Genomic DNA, 23,031 nt, shown 5'->3' on the forward strand with positions numbered 1-23,031 from the left:
GCACACAGGTAAGAGCTGCTCATGAAGCAACAGGACTGTGACATGTACTTGAAGCTCTTATATACATTAAGCAATCTGCTGTCAAATGAGCCCAAGGGTGCAGATGTCCCATCTAATGTCTGACAGCAGAGGCTCACAGAGCACAAGAAGCCCAGGGCACACACACAGGAGTCTCGAGGGAGACTCAAACACGGGTTTTTGCACTCCTGCTCCAGAGCTTTTGTGCTCTTTTCCATTTGTTCTTCATGACCCAAAGTGAAGTCTAAAATTAAACCCACTTCCAACAGGAAGGAAAAAATGTCCACTGTGGGCCAGCTACATTTACATGTTCTCATCTTTGACTTCACACAACCCTCTCTTTTTCTGATGAGAAAGGCCAAAGGCCAGGCCGCTGGCTCTTACCACGTGTCCACTCGCTTCTCTGCCGGGTGAAACGGGTGTAAGGATTTGAGCTGCACGGCCAATTAGGTTCTGAAAGAAATGGCTTGTTCTTTCCCATTTACTACAACCCTCCCACTCACATTGAAATAATTTTTAAAAACTCCTCATTCAGCAAGTGCAGCTTATTTCACAGCAGTGCTGGTGAGCAGGGAGTCCAGCAGGGAGCCTCAGGCACAGCCAGGAGGTAACCAGACCCTTCGGCTCCTGAAACCAAGAGCGGTGAAGCACAACCAGGGCTGAAAAGACTGTTAAGTTCTTTAAAAGTGCTAGTTCCTAAAAGGCTGGCATTTATAACTCACTATTATCTGCATCCTTAGGGAAGCAAACCTCCTAACATTGTCCTTTGCTAAGTGAACAATGCAAAACAACAACAACAACAACAAAAAAAAAAAACCCACAAAACCCAAAAACATTCCAAACTGGACACCACAGGTGTTCTCTGTTCTATCAATTAGGTCTGTTTTCAAACATATCATGCTGTTTCATTAGGTCTTATGCAATTTAAACAGAAGAAAACACATTCTTGCCTGCAAGGGTGGCTTCATAGGCCGCCTTTAGTAATTCTACTTTCTCCGAGTGGCTAGCTTCGATTTCCAACTTGGAGGTTTCATGGGCGGTAGTTAAGTTGTCAAACTATGTGAAAGAAATCCAAAACAATGGTTCACCATTAAAATCCAAAGCCATACACTGAAAAATAAGCAGCTATACTCATAGTGCTGCACTTTAACCCATCTCTCCCACTGCTCCCACTCCCCTCAGCAGTGGACTTCATCAATCTGCTTGTTCTGCTCCCCACTGTCTCTGGTGAATCCTCTCATCATCCCTGTACCTCTGGCCTGTATCTAAATAAATCTTTAGAAAAAGGAAAATAAGCACAACATGAAGCAACTTCACACATCAGCTTACACTCCAGCTTAAGAGTTGCTTGACACATGTCAAGAGCAGCATGACTTGGAGTTTAACACTCCCAGCTCCCCACTCAGGGATACAGATATACAAGCTCCCCATGGCTCACTGAAGGAAATGCTCAAGGTGAAGACACATTTCTTAGCAGCAGGATCAGTAAGTTAGTCCTGTCATGCTGGCCTCTGGTGCCTAGGTCTCTAGGCTGTGCCTGTCACAGAATGGCCACTCTGGAAACACTAGCTAAGTAAAAAACTGATTTTAAAACGAGTAAGGAAATTAAAGGGTGGTTTATGACATACCATTAGGTGGAAGAGGTTATTAAACAAGAACCATTTTAAAAAAGAGAGAAATTGCAAGATAGGAGAGTAGCTGTATAACCCTCACTCACAAAGGGATTATCTCCAGGTAGGAGGGTTAAGGGTTCTTTTATTGTTTTTCTTCTGTTTATTCATTCAACATTATGCACATGGCACTGATCAGTAGAAAACATAAGAATATAAGTCAAAACAACCCTTTTCACCAATTTCAATAAAAAGTCGATCATCAAACAATCAGAATTCAAATAAACAGCCACTGTCCAAGAATACACTCAGGTCCAGAGGCACTGACCTGTTCCTGCAATTGAGTTTTATACTTCTCTGCCTCTTCAATGTAGATGTTCTGAAACTTCTCACACTCCCCAGTGTAAAATTCTTTAAGCCGATTCTCTAGTTCTGTTAGATCAGTCTGGTGTTGCTGGTTTAGCTTCTGGACAAATCCTTCATAAGCTGTTTGCAAATCATTCTTATCCTTTTCCAATTTCTCACAAGTAGTTGAAGTAGTGACTGAAAAGAGGTGAAAAAGGAAAGGAACAATGACATTTTAACTCAGTCAAGGTCCTATGGTTGTAATACACACACACACACACACGGGATGCTTCTGGAAGTCCAGAGATAGCACAATCTCAGTTCTGTAGGTACCAGGCTTCTAAATGTGATAGCTTGGAGTGAACAGTGAAAAGGACAAGATGAAATGATCTCTGGTAGAAAAAACACAACAAAAACAAGCAAGAGTTATTGAGCAAGCAGTGGGGAGAACCTGGTTCCCAAGTGAGATCAGCCTTTTCTGTGGTGACCCATCAGTAAGGAAGCATAAGGTAGAGGATGCTCTGATTGGCTGAGACATCTCTAAAGACAGCCAATCAGTGTGGAGAAGTGAAGACACAGAAGGATCCGGGAGAAGAAACCAGTGGATTTAAAGCCTGACCTTAACTTGAGATTTCACTTTTAAAATGCAGCAACAAAAGGCAAAATATTAGAATACAGGGGACACCAATTACCAGAGCAAAAAGAAAAAACATTAGGAAAGACATCTTAAAAGTTTCCAACATGAACAAATTGAAAGGCTAAATAACATACTTTTAAAATGCAAAGTAATGTGACAAACTCAGTTTAAAATCTGAGCACCTGGCCCTCCCTGGTAGCAGCAGGTTAACAGCCACTTCTGCGCAACTTTGATCCCGGCCCCGGAGGTGACCCACATGGTGCGGCAGACCTCTCCTGTCCCTCCCGCTGCTCCCCTCAGCAGTGTACTTCATGGCTCAACCTGTTCTGCTCCCCATTCTGTCTCTGATGAATCCTCTCACCACCCCTGCACCTCTGGCCTGTACTCCAGATCTGTATGCATAAATAAATAAATCTTTAAAAAAAAAAAAAAAGTAGGTGCAACCTGTTTAAAACCTGAGCATCCTACCTTTTCACCACTACCACCAAAAAGAGAATCACTAAAAATATACTTGCAGGACTTGCCCACAAGGGCAGACACGAAAACACACCACAGGGAGTCCTGGATTGTCCCTGTCACTTCTCAGGAAGCTGTGAACTCTTCCACCTTCTTCCTTTGTAGATGTTAAACACTGGTGAGGACACCCACTGCGCAGAATGCCATGTACTGACACAAAATGGGTACTGCTAAGTGGGTTAAGTTAATCTTTATTTAATTTCAGAATATTAAATTTCAGGAGTTGCGGAAGGAAAAAAAAAAAGACTGTTTTAGAGCAGAGAAACTAATTAGGGCACCTAACTAATGTGGAATTGGCTGGATCCCGGGATGAATTCCCGGTGCTGATGTGGATTTGTTTTCTTGGGACTGTGCCATGTAGAAGCAGAAATACCCAAGTGTCCTTTAACGGTGTCCTCTTGGAGGTAAGCTGGATCACATGGAAAATGACATGAATAGTGTCTGCTAAAATGAATGCTGAAAATTCAAATAAACATTTATCATTTATCAGAGGGAAAAGGAATTAACAACAAAACTGCTACTCGAAGATGGGCTCCCTGCACATCAGCTCACCTTCCTCTCCTTCAAGCCCTGGCGAACCATATTACTACATCAGGAAACCAGTAGAAGGGTGAACACTTGGCTTGAGGGTGCACAGCTAAAAGTGGCAAAGGGCTGGAGTGTGGTAAGCAATTTGGGTTCTGATTCTGTTTGCACCCCAAGCCTATTTTCACCCCAGCCAGCTGCCTATTCTACTAAGAACTGGTGAGCAAACCACCTCAGTCATTAATTTGAATATATGAATATGGTGCAACAAACCCTAAACAGGATGATGAACATCCTCCCACATTAGCCACCAGACAGGACTTTCACTCTGTTAAGCAAAAAAATAATCTAAATAGTACACAATCGTGTTGGCAACTGCGAGAGAGGTGAAGAGAGGACAGAGAGGGGGAAAAGGAAAGAAATGGGCCAGATGGGGGAGCGGGAGGTTTACTGCTGTTTATTACTGCAGGCCAGAGCAGGCCCAGCCCCAGACAGTGACATCAGCCTGCAGCTGCGCACAGACCTTTATTCTGTTTACTGCTGCTTGTGCTGTGTAGACAACAGCTGGGCTGAGCCCTCACTCACACAGACGGCTTCAGTTTTAAATAACTGGCCTGGACTACTGAGGAAACATTTCTTTGGCATGAAGACTCAAGGACTACGTTTCACAGGACACACATGTGAACGTATCATGGGCTCCCAGAGGGCTCCTGTGAGCTGGGCACAGTGGGAGGAAAGGTCAGGGAGGGCGGGGGACAGCAGGCCAGGGTTTTAGTCGGGGACTTCCCTGTCCAGGGTAGGAGAGGTCTCTAATACCACCAGCGCTTGCTCTTATTCCTGTTCTTAGTATTGTCTCTTCCATGCTTTTGCTAGAATTCTACTCATTTTCAGTCCAGCCCTCAAATCCACCAAAGTCAAAAGCAAACATAAAATCAAACAGAATTTGAACTGCATGAGCAAACAGTTTTTCAGTGTTAGGTGAAACTGGTTCTGGCAGTTACTGCATGGATTAAAAATCCACATGGTACAGTCAAAAACAGTTCTTTTGACCTTGTTTTAGTCATTTCATTAGGTGGTTTTTAAAGCCTACCTGTCACTGAGGACACCAAAGACCACCGCCCACAGACGAACCAGATGGGTACTGTCCTGTGTACATAATGAGAACCTACACAATGCATCCCTAGCCTCTACTTTAAAATGTGAGTTTTCAGAACCAAAAATGAAGACAAGAAAAAAATAAAAAGAACTTTTACAAGATGAGCGCCAAATAAAGTTAGACGTGGACATTTCACTCTGAGATGAACCAGGGCTGAGAAGACTTCTGGGCAGCAACACAACACACACTTCAAGGCGGTTTAATATATGAACAAGTAAGGAAAGGAAAATATTTAGAAGTGGGGAAATGCTGAAGTGTTTCCTTTTCAAATAATGATTTGTATGACATCTAGAAAAGGTCCAGTGTCACCGCCAAATATAATCTCTAAGAAATGGAACTGGATTCATCCCAGGTGCTTCAGCAGGTCTCCCCCTGCTGTGGGGGAGCAGAAAGGGAGCCCACGAGGGTGTCCATAAAAGGGAGGAGGTCAGATTTGAACATTTCCATCCTGCAGGGCTGATTCCCATTTGATGATTGACACATGTATCAGTCTCTGTTCACAGAGAAAAACATTATACAACCATGGCCTGAACTTATCAATATTCTTTTGAAATGTCATAGAGCTTTCTTCACTTTTATATGTGCTGTGATTTACCACGAAGCACCACAAATAGCTCAATTCTTAGGAATATAAATAAATGTCTTAACAGAATGGAGGTAAAAGACTGGGGCTCAACTCCCAGTTATACCATGTACTGGCTGCATGGCTTGAGCACGTCATTTAAGTCTTCTAGGCCTACAGGTCCTCATTTCTAAGGTGGAGAGAACATGAGTGCCTTCCTTGTGGGAGGACACATGGGGAGCCCATCCAGCACCTGGCCCAGGACCTGACCAGGAAGCAAACACAATCCTCATTGCTGCTGTTAGGGTTAGCCTTGGAACAGTCCACAGGCTCAGGATGTGCTTGGACGCTCCTCAAAGGCATCTCTGGGTGCTGTGACAGTAGAATAATGAAAAATAAGCATCATGTATCTGCTATTCAGACAATAAACACATATGGCACAATGTTACATGGAGGAAACATCAACCTCAAATTTTCACCTTCTCACCTTTCTTGACATTTTCCTGATTTAGGTCACCATTAAGCAGAGACTAGTTTAATTATGTTAAACTTGTATAATGGAATACTTTATAAAGACAGTAAGACTTTACAGCTGGTAGAAAGGATTGGAAAAGTCCTTTATGTACTGATCTTCAAGAAATGGTAAGTGGAAAAGGCAGGTATAGAAGAGCATGAATAATATGCTGCCAACTGTATATAATGTGAAGAGAAACAAATACGCTGTATATCTTAGTTCTCCTGTTCTCCCACCCCAGATCACACTACCACTTGGTGCAGCAGCATGATTATTTCATAATAATATTCTATGAAGAAAAGCCCTTTGATCACACACTACCAAGCATATGACTATTGGAGGAGCAAAATAAGCAGACCCAAAATATACTACCACATTGGCACATGGATTGTTTCCTGAAAAGAATAAAGGAAATACTTATAAATAACCTTTGGCCTTCCTCTTTATTGCCGAAAGAATTGAGAAAGAATACCTGCTCCATGAAGGGAGCTATCACTATCGATAACTAACGTGAGTTAGCTCTAATGTGTGGCTGTTAAAATTCCTGTCTGTGTCCCATGGTTTCTGTAGGGCCCAGCAAACATTTGTTTACCAAACATTTGCTGATCTCATGTCTCTGTGAGGTTTCCCTCTCCCCTCGAAAGTCCCAAGATCCTCACCCCTTTCTCATTAGCTCTGGATGACATATACATCCCAATTGCCTGTGGGGAAGCCCCCCTATGAATGAAATTTGTTGTTCTCTTGTTAATCTGTCTTACGTCATTTTATGAGACCAGCCAAAGAAATTAGAAGGGTGGCAGGGAAGTTTTACTTCCCCAACAGTTTCTCTCTTAAAGTGAAGTCTCATCTACTTAAAATTGGAAATAATAAACAAATAAACCAATAACAAACTTTTTTTAAAAAAAAGCACAGGGGCCAATAGCTATTTCCAACTTTCCGCCTATCAGTTTCTTGATAAGCGAGGTAGGAGTAAATATCACCTGAGGTGTTCATCTCATAGTTGATAAAGATAATGTGAAACAGAATATTACACTTCACAGAGCAAATCTTCTGACTGTGGAATGATGATCTACACACATGCGGCTCAGGCTTGCTTCTCGAAAGTACTGCCCTTTCTCACATGACCAAGAAATTCAGCAAACAGGTATAGACAGATTATTTTTTACAATTGGATTTCTGATTGTCCTTGGGAATTAGAATCAACATGAACAGGTTTCAAAGCCTTTTATTAACCATAACTTATTAGGAATGAACTTTTACAAAATGCCAATATCATCAAATTCTCTCATAAATGTCTTATTTCTCAACTCAGATCCCACTTTCCAAAGTGTTATCACATATATTATTCTATCTACAACTGTACTGACTTAATAATCAATTCTATGGAATATGGATATGAGGGTCTAAAGTGCCAGAATTGGATCTAGAACATCCACTATAAATCTCTTCCTATAGCATAGTACACAGAACCTGATTTGAGTGCCATGTCTTCAACTTGAGATATGAGAGACATTAAGCCAATTCAGGGAAACACCTCAGGGCTTAATTCTCTTGAGGAAACTCAGCTGAGAAAGACTAAAATAAGGCAGATAAAAGATGATTTCCTTTGGCCCTTCTTGGTGGCTCAAGGGGTTAAGACACAGCACTATGAAGCTATGTGCAACCACTGCCGCACGAATTTGATACCTGCTCAGAGAGGTGAACCGCATGGCACAGCAGATCGCTCCTGTCTTGCCCACTGCTCCCCTCAGCAGTGTATTTCAGTAGATCTACCTGTTGTGTTCCCCACTCTGTCTCTGGAGAACCTCTCACCCCCTGCACCTCTGGCCTATACCTTTGTTCTTATATGCATAAATAAATCTTTAAAAAAAAAAAAAGATGACCTCTTTTCTCCTCTACACTGATTAGTCCTGATAAAGTTCTCTTTGCAAATGATCATTGTCTGTGAATGCTAGCTGGGCCTGCATAGAGCCTCAGGTCCTCCCTGCCAAGACAAATCTGAAAAGACTACTGCTTTTCCACTTAATCACCAGCCAACAACATACTGAAAAACAGATGCTTCTTAATCACAACACTCATGTACCAATGGAAAGTAGATCAGGGGCACAAGCCTGGCTGAATAATGGACAGTGCTCTGAGTTTCAGGCCTGAGGAAAATGAATTAAGACTTAAAAAAAAGTCTCAAAGAATAAATGCAATGATAATAAAATGGAGGTTGAGAGCCAGGTACTGATTGCTTTTCCTCCTTGGTGCATAAAATTTGGAAGCCTGTGTACAAGAATGGAATCAGTTCAGTTGGAGCTCTTTGGTATTATTTACTCTTTTATTGTGTTTACTGATTCACATGTTATGAATCACCTGGAGGAAATCTTTTAAAGAGGATTTCTGGACTCCAATCCAGGTCACCCAAGTCAAAATGAATGGGCATAAAAATGAGGCCTCTATATTTCAACCAGGTCTATTTTTTTTTTTTTTTCACACGGGAGTTTGAGAACCACTAGTTAATGTCACTTGTACAGTGGTTTGAGTTTATCAAACCTGGAGTTAGAACAAAGACAAACCCAACACACTTTCAAAACCGATACTCTTGGTAAAAATTGCACATCTGTACAGATGAAAAATGTGGTCTTTCAATTGTACAGTCAGCCAAAGTTTAAATTCAGGATAGTTGGCATGGATAGGAAAATACCAACTCCACCTTTAACCAATTCAACAAGCAAAGAGCTCTGTCTTGGAATATAGTGGCTTTTTTTTCTTTCTTTCATTAAAACACAGTTCAAAAAACCACTTCTCGAATTCTGCAATGCCAAAGTGTCTTAAAACTGTGCAGATGTTTAAAATACTTTAAATAAGATCTTGTTAAACCATAACTGTAGACAGAACTGAACAGGAAAAGAATCAACACATTCCACAAGGTGTGAGGTAGCCTCAAGTTCATAGACACCAGTTAAGTGTTGATTAGACAATTTGTACACTGCCCTTGGCAGATATAACTCATTATTCCCTAGGAAATCAGATATATTATAACAATACTTCTTGATGTCTTGACTTGAATAAAAGGATTCTAAAAGTAGTTACCCATGGAAGCTACTGTTATTTCAAATTATTTTCCAACCTTTCAAAGATTTTCATCAAATTTTCCCTTTTGGGGTTAAGAGAAGTTTGATAGTTTAGCCAGTCTAGATTCTTTCCAAGAGCTGTGGTTTCTAGCTATTTAACCTTCGCCTTTTATAAAATGCACACCAGTGGATTTATAGCTGAATGTTATGGAAAAAGAGTGGAGACTCACTCTATGCTTACTGCCACAGCCATCTCCCAATTCTTACACAGGGCACCATCAACGAGCTTTTTATATAATTATTATGGGAATTCCAGGAATTTAACTCCAATGAAATGAAGGTTAAAATCCCACTTGTTTGTACCATGAAATACCAATAATCACGACAAATATTCTAAGCAGATGTGTGTTGGCTTAATTATTATGGCTAACAAATACAAATTTTTAAAATACAAAATACCTTTTTCTTCATAAATTTAGATAAAAAGATGATTTCAGTGATTAACATTAATTTAAAAAATAGGAACCCTGAAAAATAACTATAGCCCTCGATTACACCAGTTTTGCTCTGCTAACTCTTAAAAAAAAAAAATCAAAATAAGACATTTCAAAGACCAAATATTTGCTGTGAGTATAAACCATTAAAACTGAACTGTAACCTACCACAGGGCTGACATTTGATCTATTGATGATGATCTACTGATAATCTGGACATGTCGGGCAATGGGAAATGTTTTTAAGAGAACTGGCTTGCCTTACTTTATTATTTTTTCCTAAAAGACTATTTTAAGACAGTTTATAGAAAAAAGGTTATGCACAGTATCTGAGTATTAATATAAAGACAAAACTAACTCTCCTTAGCTACTATCCTTGATTCATTCACTGAAATACTCAATAATAATGTTAGGCACAAGTGACTCATGGTTGGACTACCGAGATGAAGAAGACTATGGCTCTGGACTTGCCCTTGAAGAACTCCCTGGCAGGTCTGCACTGTGAGAAGAAGTCTATAAACAAATAATTATCATGAAGCAACTAGCTTGTTTGAAAGATTTAGATGAAATTCAAACCAAGACAAAATATTTTAGCCATTTAAAAAAATGAATAAATGAGAGCAAGTCTGAGAGACAATAAAGAGAAACAATTCTAAGCAGCATAAAATAGAAAGAGGAGCATAGCAGGAAGAAAGTATCCTCACTCTCCAAGTATTGATCCACGTGCACAACAGGTATAAACAAGATATGAATGAGCCAGTGGCTGAGACTTGGGGAGCGGAAGGACATGTGAAGATAAGCAATGAGTCCCCAGAATGTTCAACTGGAAGGTTATGGTCAAATGATACATGGTGACTTAGCCTATGTTGGACATTTTTCCCAAAGCAAAAATGGAATCATTTGTTTGTATAAAAATGCCTAATGAAGGACACATATGGTGTGAGGAGTTGGTGTAACTATAATCCATCAGCATGTGAGGAGAAGCAGGCCCGAGGCAAAGTGACTTGTTGGGCAAATACTGGAGTATATTCCAGGTGAAAAATTATGGGGCTAAAATGAGAATAGCAGCAGCTAAAATGCTGGGAAGGGACAGTTTTGACAATATCTAGAATGAGGCTCATTTGCACGTGAAGGATGGAAACAACTACATGACTAATTGTTAGTGTAGGTGGCGAGTGAATAGTTAGTCTGGGAGCTGATGGACAGACTATGAGGGGGAGATTTGAATGAGAAGACTGCAGACTTCAGGAAGCTTGGGGCTGAAGGGTCAGGAGGCCTTGTCCACAATGGATTGGCTCACCTAAAGGCAGCTCGTCACCAGGAAAAATGAGTCTGCAGCTTGGGAAGGACAGGACCTTCCCAAGGTTTAAACACCTGTGAGTTTAAACTGTGAGAATGGATGGAAACTGCTGACAATAAAAACCTTGCCATATTACAACATTATTTAAAGGGTAAATGAACTTACATTCCACCCCTTGATAAACTTGCCGGTTAGTAAACAGGCCTACAATGAAGACTATAGACAATATGGTAAATTTCTTAGCGTAAGTTAAAAAGATGAGAGTACACATAAGCATAACCTGGATAAATCTCAAAAACATAAAAGAAGCCAGACACACATACACATATTATGTTTCCATGCAAATGAAAATTTAGAATAGACAATGTGAGTTTATGGTGATAAAAATTAGATCAGTGTTGCTTCTAGAAGAAAGCAGAATGGTAGAATTTTCTTTTCTATTCATATATTTGTCAAAACTTATGGACCAAAAGTATTTCACTATATGTAAATGATACCTTAGCAGAAAAAAATCAAAGTACAATGTTGTATATATTTATGTAAACAAAAACTAGGGAATGTGGAAGTATATATTTATGTAAACAAAAACTAGGGAATGTGGAAACATTAGTTATGTAGAGTAGTGGAACTATGAGTTAAATGCCTCTCAGTTCAGAATCTTTATACATAAGTCTTAAAATAATAAAAGGAACTTTAAAACCTCAAATGCCCCTAAGTACTTATCAGCTAACCATGAAAATGAAAGCACATTTTTTCCATAGGAAACAGGAAAGCATCTCTGCAATTAAGGAGTTTATAATCTGAAGACAACAGGAAAAGACATAATAAATCCAAGATTCAAAGCCCTAAGGAATGTAACATGCTGGGGGGCCCACAGCGTTGTTCTGAGGCAGGGTTTTGAGGTGTTACAAAAGCACATGGCAAGTTGTTCCACAAAGTGGGTGACCTCAGATGGCAGAAACTTGCACTGGAGGGAAGCTGGGCTGACTTGAGAGCAGATGACACGTGTCAGGGTATGAACGGAAGGAACAATGGGAGGCAGATTCAGAAGGTCAGTAGCACAGACTTATTTTGGGTTTTGTCCTTTATTCTTTGCTATTTTTAGTAGTTTGGAAGATTTGCCTCCATTCACAGAGGTGGTAAAGAAACATCACCCACTGGGAGAGTGACAACAGCCCCTCATTATCTTGGGCAATGTGTTGACACTTCGATGGTGGTCATGTGGAAGTTCTCTTGAGCTGCCTGTGATGAACAAGGCATGGACTAGTTGCTTCACAGATATCACCATTTTGTTCAAGCTCCATGGTCATCCAGCAGAACACAAATTAACCTCTCACCACCAGTGGGGAAACTGACCTCAGGGTCGTCAAAATTCCCTAGGAAGAAATGGCCAAACATCTACACTATAGAAGCCACACCTCAAGACTTCTGAGCATTAGGAAGGGATATATCACACCTTACATTTGAATATGAAGAGAAAAAAATCCTGTTCTGAGGGAGTTCTAAGACTACTGAGTCTAATTATTACTCCTTTCTTTGTTTAGTCTATGACCTCACAAAATGTTGTTGGTTACTGTACAACTTAAACAGCATATACCTTAATAGCTATTATTTAACAGCATAGTTAAAAGTTCTAGATGCTTTAAGATGCATTACTTTATAAGATCCTGACAACCACCCTTGAAGCAATTATAACTGTCATTTTACAGAGAGCAAAATTGGGACAAAAGATATGACTTGCCTTTGGTCACCAGCTACCATAAACTTGAACCTGGATAGTGTGGCAACACCGTCTAACTACTTGTAATGCTGCCTCAAATTACACAACTGATTTTTAAACTTTGCTGTATACAAACTAACTCCTCTTCCTGCCTCTCTTACCCCACTACGAACTGGCAGCTAGGGAGACTATTCTTTCTAGGTTATTTCATTAGAGCAAAGAGTAACTACTTTCCCTCTCTCTCTTCACAAAGCAAAATGTTCCCCAAATGTTTTTTGGTGTTACTCAAGCATTCTGCCTAATCCAAGGCAGCACATCCCCTCCCAGTGCAGCGTGGGTGATCAGTGGAGATGAATGAGACAGTTCTGCCTCTGCCACACCACAGTGGCAGTAAAAGCTCACTCCTTATCACAGAGGGCAAGGCGAGATGTGTACAAACTGCTGTGGCTATTTCCTGTCAGGCTATGTGACTACCAGGAGTGCTGCATAGCTGGGTCCCAATTTAAATTGCTTAATTGTGCTATCAACTAACAGGTAACAAGAGGATCCCCCATTCAAGCAGAGTGAATGAGAGCAGTGTTTGGCTGGTGTTTCTGCCTTGTTTTGGGGTGAGGCAGAAATGTGAACCACCAACTAGGCTCATCTCTACTTCCATAGAGCAATAATAACTCCAAAACACACACACAAAAAGGCCTCTTTCCTACCTTCTTACTCTAGATTCGTTATTTATTTAAGGCATAGACCAAAACAAATGAAGTTGGTCATCTGGATCATCAAAGGGAAATCATCTACTTAAGTAAACAGCCGGGGTCTTAAAAGTCTTTAAGAGCTGGACTGATTTTTCTTTGGACAAGTTCAGAGTCTAAGCATTGTCACTGAGGTAAGGCTTTATGTGAAGGCGCTTAAGTTTCCCCACTCAGGACAAATATCTGTGCACTTCCTTGAAACTCTTTCCTTAGATTCTCAAGTCTTTCAGTGGTGAACTTTCATGTCTTAAAATTACATTTCCAGCCTTCATTATCACATTCTAAAAACAAGGTCAGGAGAAAATGAAGCTTCTGCTAGCTATTGAGAATCTGGATGGCTCGCCAGAGTTCACCCATTGGGAGGTGAACAGAGAGGATTGAAGCACAAAGTCTTCACCCCACTTTCACTGCTCTGTTATGGGGGAAAAACTCAAGAAGATCCAAGCCCCACAAGTAGTATTAATGTTTAAACTCTGCGTCTGTACCAAGAAAAATGGGCAGTTTCCCCTAGAACTAGATCAACACATCTTTCATGCGCATCTGCTGCCTCAGTGTAACCTGGACACCTACCTACCCACACTTTCAGTGGCAACCAGTGGCACATGCAAGGAACTCAGCCCTCAGTGAACCATCCAAGACCTGGTTGATGCTAAAACAGGAACCTGATTCTCCAGGGCTGAGGTGCAGAAAAAGGGATCCCCAAGCAGTCAGTTCAACCCAACATGGTAGCTGAAGACAGCACTGCCTTCTCTCTCACAGACCCTGAGGGCTCTTTCCAGGAGAGACAAAGAACTCAAACAGTCTTGCCTGCCATTGGCAGCCCCATGTGGTGACTGCCACAGAGTCTACAGGTATCAGAGGTGCCTGCTTCCCGGGGTGCTGGGTGCTAATTCACCAACAGCCCCACCCAAATTCCAAGACTGGCATAGAACATGCCTTCTTCAGACAGACTACCCCTCTACTCAGAGTCCTTTTTACTACACTCACCATTCATAAACCACCCCGAGAAGGAATCGTGCAATTACTATTATCTGAGAGGAAACTTTCCAACCGCTCTTAACATTAAAAGTGGTTTAAAAATATTTAACAGGAATCCACACAGTTACAAAAACCATTCTGTCTTTCTCTTCAGGAAAAGAAATGTTTTGGTCATCAGAAGCTCTGCTAGGCTTACTCAGATCAATGCCAGGAATTCTGTGAACTTGGGGTCAAGCTGCCAAGATTCAAAAGAAATGTTGATAGTAAGTGTTTTCACAGACACCAGCGCGGAACAGCTAACAAAGGCCAGCATGCAAGTCCAGTCATAACGCAGATAGGAAAACAAAATTTTCCAATTTTTCCTCCCCACCACCCCCAAATCCGAGCACAACAGAGGAAAGAAAAAAAAAATCTTACCTAGCTCTCCCCGGAGGTTAATGATTTCTTGAGATAGGGTTTTGCATTGTTTCAGTGCTTCCTCCCGCTGCGGAAAACACACATCAAGTTACTAAATGTTTTCAGGAGGGTCCCATTCATTAAGGCTTACATTTGTTATCACTAGGAAAATGAGACCAGAATGGAGAAGCCAAGAGATGAATCATTTAGGCTAACAGTTTGTTTCATTAGAAAACACAGATGTCCCTTGGTTGTTAAGAAAATTCACATTTCAAAATCGGTATTTTTCTCAGGACCTTGTGAAACTTTCATATGAGGCACTGAATGGCCTACTTGAAAACATCTACTTTGTGCCATGCTTCATTGCTGATCCATAGAACATTTCAGCCAACGCATACTGTACTTAAGACGTAATGCACTCTCCTCCTCCAAGGGCAATAAAGGCCTAATCAGTTGAAGATAAATATTTAATGTTCTAAACACATGCACTCACATGCACTTTGTCCTATATTTGCAAATACAAAAGTTTTGTTTCAAGGCCAATACTTCTAAAAGGAAGACCAAAAGTTGGTCGTAAAGTTACAGCAAAGATTTAACTTTTAAAGAGAAAATTAAACTAGTCTTACTCAATGACACATTACTTTCTCTGGATTGCTATAGTTTAGATCAGCTATAATTCTAGTACATTTTAAAGAAATAAATACAAGGAAATCAGACAGCTGTTTCAGTATAAAAAAGTGGTTATCGATCTTATAATAAAGTATAATTTCCAAGTTACTAGCCACACATTAGCAATCATCCATATACACATATACAAATACAGTCATTAGATACGGTTTTGTAAGTTGTAGATTCTGCACCACAGGGGTGTAACTACGGAAAAGGCAGAACTCAGCTCTCTGAGTATACTCTGCTCAAGCTCACCCAAGAAGGAGCTCCCGCCGCATCTTGATCACAGTATTGCAGAGATCATGAGACCTGGCCTTTGCAGGCAAGAGTTGCTTGACATTCAAAGCATTTTCCCCTAATTCCAGACAACCTTTGCCTTAGTCTCTGCATTCTTCCAGAAAAGCACTATAAACAAATACTAATTACCCTGGTTGCTGCACATGAAGAATAGAGGCACATTTTGCTGCCAGGGCAGCCCATTTTCCAGCTTCTGTCTCCAACTCCCTCCACCCACCACGCTGCCCATGAAGTGCACAGGTGGCCACACCACCCACCAGTCGGGTCTGTCTACATTCAAAGCTCGACCAGGAGGAGCGCCATTGGTCCTTGGTCAGCCTTACTTCACGTCCTGCAGGTTACCGTATGCCTCAGATGACTCTCTCCTCACAGAAGCTGATGCTGCAGCTTCTGCCTTTGGCACAAGCAGCCTGTGATTACTTAAAGCCACAGCCCTTCATTTATGAAAAACGAGAGCCAGACATTAGACTGATCGATTGCCACTTACTTAAATATCAGCTAGTACAGTGGAAAGAAAAACTGACCTTCTCCACGTGGATAATGGAGTTATTTTTAGATCTGTGAGCCTTTTTAGTCCTCTCTCTAATTGAGGTCATTAGATTATTACACTTACTAATAGAAAAAGGAACCTGTTCTCCAAAATCTGGATACTAAGGGAGTTTATGAACCAGGGGAAGAACAAAGAAAGGGTCTATTGTGACTTAAAATTGAAAATGACTTAAAAATGAATGCTGTCTCCCACAAAATTAAATCTGCATGCTTAGAACATGGTCCACTGATGTTTTGGAAAAAGTCTGAAATGCTGACTTGAGAGCTGGAGGTCACATACATTGTTACTTTGTAGTTATCTGTCACTGAAGTGCTAAGGAATTTAACGACATACCAGTGCTGTCTCAACAGTTAAGTGACCAGATTTAAAAAGCATTGTGTATATTTTGGCCTTACTGCTTGATTTTTAAGACAGTATTAAGTTGTTCTGAAGCCACAGATCAGGGAATTTGGTCTTTACAGTGAACAGCAAATTGCTTTTTTTAATGTAAAATATAAAGTTTGAGGAAAATTAACCTGGATAAAAATAGAAATCAAATAAATATATACAATGTAGACTTCTTTTAATATTACAACTTTCAGCCTTAATTTCATTTGCTTAGTCATCTAGTTTAAGTAATGATCAGCAAGCTTTTTAATTGGATGGCAGGAAAACCAGCAAACAACATGAATAGACACTCACCAGCAATGCTGTACACATTCAGTGCACTGGTTTATAATTTATTTTTTCCCCACTGGCTTCTAATTCATTTTTCCCCATTCAAATAGGAGTTGAATGGCTAACAGAAGAAAAAATCAACAAGAAAGTTTAGTCTTCTTCAAACTTAAGAAGCTAAAAGGACAAGTGAACAAATAACCTGCTATGCAATTTTGAAAATACTGTTATGTTCTATCATATATGTAAAAAATATATAAATATATATATATACACACGTCATATATATATTTATGTATTTCTCATTTCTGCTCTTTTCGCTTACTAAAAATATTTGGAGGCCAAAAAATTTGGTCTCAACTCCACTGCACTCAACTTTCTGCCCTCAATTCCAGAAGTCATCTCCATCTTTCAACATCTGCCAGTACCAGGAATAGAAAGAGGGAAAATCCTGAAGTCATCTTTGACTCTTCTTTATTTAAATAGGCTGTGCCAAGTCAGTTCTGCCTGCCTAAGGTGTCTTGCACCCATCATCCTTTTTCGAGTAGTGCTAGCCCCAGCCTGCTCCTAATCCTCATCAGACCACTCCTGCACATCAAAGCATCCTCCACACTCCCTTGAAGAAGGCTGCTACAATTATTATTCCATGCTCTCTTTATCTAATGAATGCCCTTTCACAAAAAGAACCTTCCATTAAGTGCAGACAGAAACAAATTTCACCATAGCTCCATGAACCTAAATCATCCAGTTACCATTGAGACTTCCAACTCTTCTGTCAAAATCACTCTCTCACAGTACCTGTCTCTCCTCCACAGTCTGGAATACCCAGTCTTTACGGGAACCATTTTATGACCCTTCGGGGAATGCTGAATGACCATCACAGACATCAGCCCTCTTCCATCAAAGCCTAGACAGGACTTGATTCTTCTGATTCAGTGGGTAAGTTATTGCTCAGTACCAGTTAACTAAGCACCATTCTGTTACTGTGAAATGAAAGGAATTTAAGACATGGTCCCTGACTTAAAGAAGATGTCCTAAAATGTCCTTGCCAATTCTCTGATCATCTCCCAAGAAAGACGTCTCACCTGAGGAGGAGGTATGCAGAATGATAAAAAGGCCAAGGGCTTTAACAACAACCCAGTGTGCAATGGTGCAATGCTGACTACAGTCCCCATATCAGAATAGATACATATGAAGTGGCCAGCTCTCTCTGGTTGTCTGCACTTAAGATACATATCCCTTACTTGCAGGTGATGAAATGCATTTTGTCACTTAGATACTGTTTCTTTTTTTTTTTTTTTCAGCCAATCCTATGTCAGCGTTTTCATCTTAGATGACAAACTCTTATTATAGTCCAGATAGTGAGCTTATATGATTTTAACATACACAAGTCCACACAAGGTAAAAAAGTGGTGAAAATCTAGTTAGAAAAATGCCTCCATACTCATGCATTAAATATATGAAGTACTCCAAGAAAAAAAAAATAGATTCACCATAATTTAATTAGGAGTCCCTGAGACACAGGCACTTAGTCTCTGGCTGTTATCCCATCAGTGATATGAATTAGCTAACAGTGAAGAGCATCAATAACACAGGGGTTCTGCAGAAGGGCCCTGCCAGCTGGCTCTCTGCACATGAGGCCTGACTTCCTTCCCATGCACACAATGAGTAGTGTCCACTTTTTCTTTTGCGAGAAATTTTTACGTACAGTAAACTGCTGATATCATTCAAAACTTTCCTCTGTTTTGGTACTACTTTAGATTGGAATCACTTTCAAAAACAGATTTGGAGAGACACTGAATAATTAATTAGTCAGGAATTTGGATGGGAAGTGACCTTGGCCCTATTTAGTCTTACCAGAAAACACATTATTGAACCTTTTATAAAGAAATCAGGATTGTCTTTTACTTGGCTGCCTGTATAGAGAACTATACAACCATGTGAGGATAAATAAACTAACAATAAACCAGTAGTGTGTCACAGGAAAAACTGAAATTACAGCACTTCTTTCCATATTCATGAAACATTATAACTGCTACACAGTGATTTATGTCTGTCACTGAAGTGGGAAAGTTAGTTATTAAACTGATTTAGAACAAAAGGACAAGTGACAGTTCAAAGATTCTCTATAATCAATGCTATCTATAATCTAGTGCTCCAAAAGTATTTAGGAAAAGTTAGCAGCAACAAGATCTATGTCTATATACAGATCAAACTGTATCCACCTATCACTTCTATAATGGGTGAGAGAAAACCAAGGGCTATGAAAACTTTGCCTTGAAGAAATAAATTTAACTTTTCCCCCAGTTATGTCTCTCCTTTCCAACTGTTCCACAGCAGTGCCAAGTACACATTAAGCAATCACTAAATATTTGCTAACTGATTAAAACTTGTTAGAAAAGAACAAAAGATATTTATGTAAAGACTGTAGATTTTTGTCTTACATCTGAGGTTCCTTCTTTTCCTCATTCATTTGTTCCTGTATCTATTATGCATGAGGCCCTGCCAGAGGTGCTACAGTAGCTCCTAAGAAAGAACTAGATGCAAATTCTGCTCTCAGTGATAATATAAGGAGGAAAATGACAGAGAATTTTAAGTACTCTGAGAATGCAAAGGGTGGACAGAACATAGAGTGAGAGGGATGAGGAAAGCCTTCAAAAAGTTGGGGGCGAGGCAGGGGAGGTGAGCTCTGTTCTAAGAAATTAAGTGAAGTCATAATGCACAGGAACCAGCATTGAAATTAGGTGTTTGAATTCACAACACAGCACAAGTATCCATAAAATTCACTATGAGTTTGCCCTGTTGGGAAAAGGTACATCTTACAGTATGTCCAATTCAGTGATGCTTTTCCTCTTTCTGCAACTGCACACTTGTTAAATATGTGGATAGTGTTTAAGGGTCAGAGCATATGGAAAGTTAAATATCTTTAAATATCAGGACTACACAGTGTGGAAGGGGCCTGCTGTAAGAGCTACTCGGGACTGGATACGTCTGAAGGAAGAGCAGACGCACATCCACTGCTGGGCCTCTGCTCACTGGTGGGCTGGAGGGCAGGGCTACGTGATGTGCTTAGTTTGCATTTTTAAAACTGATTATGTGTACAATGGATCTATGAAAATGAAGAGCAGCTAGTGAAATGATGTTGCCTTGAGAAAAGTGCAGGGGCGGGGGTGGGGTGGTGGTGAAAAGGAAGACGGTACTTCTACTTCTAAAAGGATGAAAAAGTACTGGCAGGGGGTTTGAGTGCTAGGTCTGAGATCTGGGTTCAAGTGCTAGCCAGTCTTCTCCTACCAACTCTCTGATGACAAGAGGCACGTTACACAGGAGCTCTTGTCTCAACATTTTTATTAGTAAATTTCAACTTAAGATTTTAGATAGAATAAGTAAGAGTATGCAAGAGTATGCTTAATATTAGTAAATATTCAACAAATGTTAAACCCTCTTTCTGCCCTATTTCCCCAGTTATATAGCTGGAACATACAGGCATTGAAGGTAAGGTTCAAAAATCAGCTGGTGCCAAATCATAATCTTATACTCCAAGTTATAAATCAGAGTTATCCAAAAGAAATCCAATATAATCCAATATAGCCAAAACATTATCATCTCAAAATAGAGTCAATAGAAAAGTATTGAGATATTTTCCATTCTTTTTTCATAGTAGGCCTTGGAAATCCATATGTATTACAACTAGTTGCATATCTTGATTCAGACTGAGTACATCTCAAGTACTTAATAACTTCCTGAAGCTTAGTGGCTACCACATTGGATAGATCCAATCAGCTATAGACAAAGGACAATCGTGGAGGGTTTTAATCATTAAGAATGAGAAGACAAGTCTGTTAGCAGTGCTTGGGGTAGATTATAAGGGGGAAGAACACAAGCCTAAAGACTGCTTAAGAAGTTATAATCCAGTGGACAGTGACCCAGACTATGTATGAGTAAGGATGGTATCAGTTAAGACTGAGTCAGAGGAATAAAGGGCAGAGACACTGGAAAGATTGTTCAGAGGGCCTGATGACTGACTTTGTGTGGGAGATAAAGGAAAGAAAAGAGTTGAATGTGGGATTGTTAGCCTTGATATAGTAAAGCAAGATAACCACTTTATCCCTAACCTACTTGCTCCCTACATTTGACAGGATGTGGTTTACAATTTAATTTGATTATATAAACCAAATCTTGAATTCTTTTTTACATATAAAAAGGGGCAAATACTGTACATTAATGTAATTTATAAGAAAATCTAAACTCTGTCTCCTTAAAGACATACTGTGTGTATGTATGCACATATATGCATACACATTAAAATATAAGCATATATATATATATGGGCAAGGCTGTAAAATGTTCATCAAATATTGATCTATACTGTCTACCAGTCTGGCAGCCCATCAAAGGCACAGATCAACTAGTGCACACAGAGTAGCATCTTAGGAAAGGAATATAGGCTTGTTGAGCTACAAGCAGGCAAATTGAAATTTGCTCTTGAGATGTCTTGTAAACCCATTTTTAAAACTGTAGTTAAAAAATTACCTAAAGGCCTTCCCTGGTAGCACAACAGTTGAAGTGCAGCATGATGAAGCTATCTGCAGCCACTGCAGAATAAGTTCGATACCTGGCCAGGGAGGTGACCTACATGGTATGTCAGACTTCTCTTGACTGCCTACCCCCTGCTCCCCAGATCTGCCTGTTCTGCTCCCCACTCTGTCTCTCGTGAATCCTCACACACACACCCCCACACACACCTCTGGCCTGTACTCCAGTTCTTGTATGCATAAATAAATCAATCTTTGAAATAAAATTACCTAAAAAGCTCAAGTTATAGTCTCATGCCAGAGTTTCCTCTTACAGAATAGGTTGTTGTTGCTATGCAAGTAGCATATGTTCTCAGAAACTTGACTTTCTCAATGAATTTTAACTAGTTCCTGTTGGAGAATATCAGGGATGGCTTAGTAAGCAAAGAAAATCTGTTTTGTTCTTGTTGTACCACAAAGTATTTTAGGAATGTATGGAAATCTGGAAGAGTCCTCAGATCAATACTAAATGACTTCAACTGTTATCTGGCCCAAAAATATGATCAACCTCATCTTTCAGAGCATTGAACAAGGTGTGCGATGTAAAGCTATATATAGTTAGGCAAAAAATTAGGTGAAAAAAATAGTGCTAATGTAGTCTGGAGATACACAAGAAAAGTTTCATAGGCAATTCTCTTCTAAGAGACTCTAGAGGGGAAAACTGAGGTACTAAAAATTGTCTCCATTCCGTCAGAAGGAAAAGATAAATATCAGACAGTCTCACATGTGGAATATAGAGAAACCAAACAAAAGGTCAAGAGAAAGTCAAAACTAGCAAGCTGACTGTAAAACTGAGTCACCCAGCAAAGGAGAGGGAGGGTCAAAAAAGGGCCAGGAGAGCACAAAGGACTGTGGTCATGTTTCATGGGCCATATGATGGTAGAAGAACTATGGGGACTGCAATAATATGAGAGGAAAAGAACATTTCCATCTGTATTTCTAGAGACTGACTCAGATTATCACAGGAGTCAACAGAAGCATACTTAACTGAATTAAATCTGATCTTACTAATTTACAAATATTCCCAAGAGCTTGAGCACTGTCCCCACCTGCCCTCTGTCCCCCCACCACAGTGAGGACACACCCTTACCTCACACAGCAGGTGCTGAATCACAACTGTTAATGCTTCAAACTTGGTATTGCCACAGGAGAGAAGCTGCTTGAGCTGCAGGATAAATCCACTCTGGTTTTCACATTTTGTTTTATACTGGGCCAATTCGAGTGTTTTTTCAGAGGACAGAGCACCTGAAGACGTCTGTGTCTGGATACATAAACTTCTGGGAGTCTTTTGTCTGCCCTTTTCAACTGCAAAAGACAATATAGGTACTTAAATATAGGACACTAATTTTATAATCACCACCACGTGAGTTCAAAAACAAGTATGTCAGTCACAGAAATGCATTTAAGCTATGTTACATAAGTGAAGCTTATGAATGTGAACAGGAGTTGGTCAAATATTGGGTTGTCAGGACAAGTCATGATACATTATGACTTTTCTGACAACCCAATACCTGCATGTTTGGAATCCAAAAACCACAGACAACCATTTTAATTCTGACTTTAAAAAATTTATGTGCAGCAGAGAATCATGCACATGAAACAAATTTGGCAATCCAGAAAGACAAAAATTGTATGCAAAATAATATAGGTGAACTGGCACATAAATCCAGTCTCCTGATTCAATATGCTGATCTTGTTTACTGAAAGAAAAATAC

General features: G+C 40.0%; 1 protein-coding gene across 3 annotated transcripts in view; it reads right to left on the bottom strand.

Annotated features, from left to right (window-relative positions):
• Window positions 1-23,031, bottom strand: part of MTUS1 (microtubule associated tumor suppressor 1) — a 137,702-nt gene that overhangs the window by 9,693 nt on the left and 104,978 nt on the right. For all 3 annotated transcript variants that reach the window (XM_004682350.2, XM_004682349.2, XM_004682352.2), the window contains 4 exons: window positions 22,407-22,621; window positions 14,597-14,663; window positions 1,957-2,171; window positions 969-1,074 (listed from right to left, as the gene is read on the bottom strand). In XM_004682350.2, coding sequence (XP_004682407.2) covers window positions 969-1,074; window positions 1,957-2,171; window positions 14,597-14,663; window positions 22,407-22,621 — 603 coding nt within the window. The remainder of the gene's footprint in view (window positions 1-968; window positions 1,075-1,956; window positions 2,172-14,596; window positions 14,664-22,406; window positions 22,622-23,031) is intronic.

This window comes from Condylura cristata, unplaced genomic scaffold (assembly GCF_000260355.1).
Source record: "Condylura cristata isolate star-nosed mole 26May11 unplaced genomic scaffold, ConCri1.0 scaffold00014, whole genome shotgun sequence".
Taxonomy (NCBI): Eukaryota; Metazoa; Chordata; class Mammalia; order Eulipotyphla; family Talpidae; genus Condylura; species Condylura cristata.